This window comes from Miniopterus schreibersii, assembly GCF_964146895.1.
Source record: "Miniopterus schreibersii genome assembly, chromosome: 11".
NCBI classification, from domain to species: domain Eukaryota; kingdom Metazoa; phylum Chordata; class Mammalia; order Chiroptera; family Miniopteridae; genus Miniopterus; species Miniopterus schreibersii.
Window position 1 is genome coordinate 4,410,048 of NC_138111.1, and position 6,000 is coordinate 4,416,047.

General features: G+C 55.3%; 1 protein-coding gene across 1 annotated transcript; it reads left to right on the forward strand.

The window, feature by feature from the left end:
* The first annotated feature begins 790 nt into the window (after positions 1–790).
* On the forward strand, positions 791–5,016 carry BRD3OS (BRD3 opposite strand). Its single transcript, XM_081151590.1, has 2 exons — positions 791–876; positions 1,151–5,016. The coding sequence occupies exon 2, from the start codon at positions 2,106–2,108 to the stop codon at positions 2,358–2,360; it is 255 nt and encodes an 84-aa protein (XP_081007716.1). The 5' UTR covers positions 791–876; positions 1,151–2,105; the 3' UTR covers positions 2,361–5,016.
* Positions 5,017–6,000: the final 984 nt, after the last annotated feature.

A 6,000-nucleotide genomic window follows, 5' to 3' on the forward strand; every position in this document is an offset into this window, starting at 1 on the left:
ACTGCTTTCACAGAGAGGAAGGGAAAGGGGGAGAGAGAGAGAAACATCAATGATGATCATTGATCGGCTGCCTCCTGCACGCCCCCTGCTGGGGATCGAGCGCACACCTGGGAATCGAATCTCGATTTCCTGGATCGTAGGTGGATGCTCAACCGCTGAGCCACACCGGCCGGGCTTTACTGCTGTTTATTTATAGACTGTTTCTCCGGTGACCCCGTTGGTGCACGAGTTACATGCTTTGAAATGTGTTGAAATGGATGCGTGGTCTGCCCTATGGTCAGTGTTTGTAAATGTTCTGTGTTCTTGTGAAAATGAATTCGACAGCTGCGGGCTCTTACGTCGTGTTCCTAGTTAGCATGGGGGGGGGGGGAGCGTTTAAATAAAACTTCAGTCAGGACCTAAGGAGAGTGTTACTGTTGCATGCTTGGACGTGGGCTGGGCAGGATGGGATCTGGTGACCTGAGTGAATTCGAGACCTATTTCAGTGTTCCCCCGGGACAGCGTTCAATTATTTAAAAAAACAATTGCATCCGCACTAGGAGTAAGAACGCTAATAGCAACAGCGACAGCAGTTGCTGAAGTACACAAGCAGCAGCGCAAAAGCGCTTCAGTAAAACGCTAGGACCAACCAACCCTACAGCGGGAGCCCCAGGACCGGCGCACCCGCGCTCCCCACCCCCTCCTCCGGCGGCAGGCCCCGCCCACGAGGCCCGATCGATAGCTCCGGCTCGGCGCGCGGGCCTGCTCGGCGCTCGGCGCTCGGCTCGCACGCCTGGGACGCTGCCATGGAGACGCGGCCCCGCGGCCAACCGGCGGCGCCAGCGTCTGAGGCGCCTCGCCCCGGGGCCCAGGCGTCACGGAGACCCCACGGCGCGGGTGACAGCGGCGCGGGAGGGCGGGCGGTGGGGGGGAGGGGACCCGGGATGCGGGGAGGCGATGGGGACGTGCCGGGGGACGCAGGCAGGGCGATGGGAGGACTCAGCGGCCGCCCCCGGCGAGGCCAGACTGGGGGGGAGGGCCTTGGGGGACACGGGCCGGGCCCTGCGGAAGGAAAAGGGGATCTGCGTGGCCGGGAGAGCATCCTGAGGGCCAGGGCTGGCCGAGGAGGTTTCTCTGTTCGGTTTTCGCCTGACCTCACTTTTCTTTCCAGGGGCCTCCGGATGCCTGGAGCGGAAAGGCCGCCGCGGGCCGGGGGCTTGGCCGGAGCAGGCCCCGGTGTCCTGCGCTGGCTCAGGTCCCGAGGACTTGCTTCGCCGATACAGACACTAACGCCCCAATAAGGAGTTTGCCAGGACCCCCCCCCACCCCTTAGTTAATAAAAAGAACTGGGCCTCGGCTGGGCCTGGATCTCCCCGAGAGTGACTGCAGGACTGAGACCCGTTGGCAGCTTGCTTGGTTTCACGCTGATCCAGAGTTAAGATTCTGTGTCATAAAACCTGCCATTGCCACCCGAGCCCTTGGCTCCCCACAACTGACAGTGTGTTCGCTTCTTAGAGCACCACCGTGGGGAAGAGCTGCGGAGGAGCCCGACAAAAAGCGCTGAGCAAAAGCTGGCTCCAGGCCCCGGACGAGTCCGTCCCAGATCGCCCTGCTGCGCGCCCTGAGCCGCCCGAGCTCCGATCCCGGACAGGCCGATCCTGGGCGCGGCCATCAACGTGTCCAGCGGTACAATGTCCTTTCAGTGGATACCTCTTTTCAAGTTAAGCAGTCCCAACTGTGGTGTCAGAATCGCAGCAGACACCTGACAAGGCTCCCTGCTGAGCTAGGTGCCTCATCCAGGTCAACACACCTGATAAAGGGCACACAGCTGTGCACAGGGAGCCACATTTACCTGTTTGCCATCTCAGGGGAGGTTCCGGGGTATCTTCAGAATGCTCAGAGGCTCCTCTCAGGTCTCCCTGCAACACCACCCTCCTCAGGGTGCCGCGCACCCATGGACTGAACCTTCCTCTCTACCGTTAAGTTAAATAAGGAACCCTCAGACGCAACAGCTGAAAACGTGTTCATCGTAGCGTTCAGCACAGAGCAGTCAGGACTGTCCCAGAGAGGCCGCAGGCTCAGGAGCTCAGGAGCCCAGGAGCCCAGGACAGGGGCTCGGGCCAGGGATGAGCGGTCGCGTCCCGCTGGCAGAGAAAGCCCTGTCTGAAGGCTATGCCCGGCAGCGGTACAGGGACACCTCCCTGCTCATCTGGCAGCAGCAGCAGCAGCAGTTGGAATCTGTGCCGCCCAGGACCTACCTGAGCAGGAGCCGAAGCATGTGGTACTCACAGTACGGGAACGAGGCCATCCTAGTGCGAGACAGAAACAAGCTTGAGGTCTCCCGGGACACGGGCCAGTCCAAGGTTTGTACAGTTATGTGATTGCAGTGTGAAAACCGGGGCCCACGCACCACACAGGAAAAGGCACACATGGGCACCTTTTTGGGGTTGGGTTTTTTTTTGGCTTTTATCATGAAAACAAAACAAATGCCCCACAGAAGGGTCCTTGATTACCAGAAACATCGAAGAATGCTTTCTACCTTTTTTATTGTGTTGAGGACAGCATTGCAACAAACAAGCTACAACTACGTACAGTGGCCACGTTTCTGTCAGCTGTCCGGTGGATTTCCGGGCCTCATGGGGAGACTAGTGAACACAGTGAAGGAGCTGTGGTGTAAGACCCGTGAACCCCAGAAGTGGCTCCGAGCCCCTAGGCACAGTGTCGGTGTGACTGGTCGGCTGGCCTCCAAGCCATCCGAGTGCTGCGGGCACAGCACAGCCTGGCCTGGGCACACTGCTAGGTATGCTCTTCTGTTTGGCTTCTAATAAATCAACCAAGCACGCCATCCTGTTTACAGACCACCTTTTCAAGTTTGGTAGGTTTAAAAAATTTTTTTAATTTTAATTTTTTGCAAATACAGTTGACATTGTATTAGTTTCAGGTAGTAGGTTGTTTTCAATGTTCATTTCTGCCTGAAGAATGGGTCAGATCTAGGAAAAAGTGAAAGAACAGGCATCGTACATGGTTGAAAACTCGTCTGCAGGACCAGAACGATGTAACGTAAACGCTGGCAGAGCATTTCTACAGCAACTTTGCTGCACCTGTATTTTGAATCTAGTCACCAAAATGACTGTCAGGTGACACAGTGTGGTAGCTTCCAAATACTTGAAGAATGCAGGCAAGTGCTTCCAAAAAACAGTAAGGAAACCAAAAGTTACCTTTAAGTTCCACATCAGTTCCTTGCAGGGGTTTCAAATTGATCTCGGGGCTGGAAAAGGCAGGTTCTCGACAGACAGTATCTCAGGAGGGGCTCCGAGGCTGCCGCTCCCCAGCATCTGCAGTGCCTGGGTGTCAGTCACTACCGTACACAGGCGGCCAAGGCCCAGCGTGCAGGCAGGTATGAGTCAGTCGCTGAGACAGGACTCGATGTCTGCTGGAATTCAAGTCCGAGTGGCTATGCACATGTGGAAGTACCTTTTGTCAAAGCTGATTTTTCTTTTCTAAATAAATATTCTTTAGAGCTCTCCTCATGCTCTTATTTCTATTTGTTCTTAATGTGTTAACTTGGCTGTTTTTAGTAGTATCTAATGATTGCAAAAGACCCAATACAGAAATGTGGAAGGCAAAGCAATGGTGCCCTCCCCAGAGATGCGTGAATGCAATCATGCAGTTATGCTCACAGGCGGTGGCCTGCACCATGCACCGTTTTGAAATTTTTTCTTGCTCAGCGGGCATTACATTGTGCTCCGACTGCCTGACTAGCAGCTCCTGGGAGCCCGCAGGTGGGCAGATATGCGTCCTTGCTGTCACCATGCACACAGCACGCCCTGTGCCCCACTGGATGAGCTTGTTAGCGAACATCATCCTAGAAGTGGCACTGTGGGGTCACACTGCCTTCCCCAAACATTCACGTCTGGCCCAAGGCCTAGTCCTTGCTGAGGGATCCTCGGCCGGCGTGGTGCCTGGGGCCAGGAGGCTTGAAATCACTCTGCCTCAGTTACCTCCGGGGCTAGAGGGAAGCCTGCCCCTTCTACGCAGGGTGAGGCCTCTGCAGTCAGGGTGCACCTGCCCAGAAGCCCTGACCTGGCATCACCCAGTAGACAGGTTCTATTTAAGTCCTGCTTGGGAAGAAAGCCAACTTCAGAGACGCCTCTGGAATGCTCTGTGCTCACTGCACCTCAGACCAACCTAGGACTGGGTCGTGGCTGGGTTGGGCCCGAGCACGGAGACAGCATCTGGGAAGGTGCACTGCTCATGGCTGGTGTTTGCACACATCGGGGTGTGCTAGTGACCATGCACTGGGACATTTGGAGGACAGCTGCCACTAAGCTGCTTAGCAGGAAGACACTGCCTGCCTGAGAGAAGCCTGGGACACAGCCAGTCTCGTCCTTGGAGAGGTAGCTAGAGGAGAGGGGCTAAGTCTGGACAAGGCTGACGTGCCGAGGGAACAGGCAGGGTGCTCACTAGCAGGAAGGAGTAGGCTGTCGTCAGGCCAGGACTTGGGCCAACAAGAACCTTTTCCTGGGATGGCAACATTCTGAAAGTGGTGTCAGAACTCTTCTGTCGAGATACCTCGTTCCTTCTCCACTGAAGCCAAGTGCCGGAGCATCGGCACATGAACCCGTCTGACGTGGTTTCAGGGAAATGCCGACCGGGCCAGCTGGACAAGGTTGATGCCTGAAGTCCCGGAAAGCAGACTGAGGTGCAGGAGGGAAGGGTCTGCTGGAGAGGAGGAACGATGGGGGGGGGGGCTGGAAGACAGGAAACCCGCTCTTCTAGGAGGGCAGGCATCCAGAGTCCCAAGTAACTGGAAAGACAGTTTTAACTTTCTCAGGAAGCCAACGATGCCCCTGAATTCTGGTGCCTCCCCACCAAGCCGAGGGGCAGAGCCAGGGGCAGCCTTATGAAACTAAATTGGAAGGCCCTGAGGGCAGGGAAGGGAGCATCCCACAGACGGGAGAGAGCAGGAGCCGCCCGAAGCACAGGAGAAGGCACAAAAGGGCACCTTTTTCTTTTTTTTTGCTTTTATTATGAAAACAAAACAAATGCCCCAGGAGAAGGGTCCATGATTACCAGAAACATCAAAGAGTACTTTCTACCATTTTTATTCTGTTGTGTTGAGGCCAGCATTGCAATAAACAAGCTAAAACTACTTACATTGGACTCATTTTCAGTAACTGACATTTACAGGAATATACTAGAAACGGCACTAAAAAGTTTAAGAAAAGTTACGGTAAACTTGCATGCACGTCATACAGAAAAGTAACATTTTAAATATAAAAAGGAAAACTTCCTGGAAGTGTTAACGCGTATTAAGGGGCAGCCCTACTCTGGACGCGACGAATCCATATCGCGGGGGCTGCTTTTCCCCAAATGACTGTAAAAGACGCAAAAGAACAAACCAAAACAAAAAGAAAACGTATCTTACAGTGTGTAAGCAAGATGACGTCCTGCCACCCAGGACGAGCACACCGCAGCCTGCCCCTGTGGCCCATGCGGTCGAGGTCACGGTCACGGTCACCAGGTGTGTTTCCAAAGCCATTCCCTACACGTGGCCAACCTACTTAACGCACCACTCTGTCCCCTTGAGAAAAGCTCAGGAACGCTGCCCTGCAGTTCTCAGCACTGGAGCCACTCTGCTTGTCCAGCTGCAGTCTTCCCAGTACAGAGAAACGGAAATGACCGACACCCACGAGCTCGAGGGTGGAGGAGGTGCCCCCAGACCGAAGAGAAATCAGTTGTGAAGTCTGGACAGAAAGCCTTAGAAACTGCAGCACCAATGAACCACAACTGCTCAGTAGGGAGCTACGCCACTGGTTTCCGTCTGGGCGAGGGGAAGAGAGGTCCGAGAACCCACCCTCTCTCATGGAACCAGGGGACAAGTAAGAGCTCCGAACACTCCCACTGTGCTCAACTCTAGGGCCAGGTGCTTCTCTCCCTATCGGCTCACACGGTGACCCTTCGCTCCCCACGCTGGACAGGCGCTCCACGGGAGCCCCCCCAAGCGCCACACCGGCGTCT

Coding starts and splice junctions, on each gene's coding strand:
- BRD3OS (XM_081151590.1), top strand. CDS start 2,106: ATGAGCGGTCGCGTCCCGCTGGCAGAGAAAGCCCTGTCTGAAGGCTAT.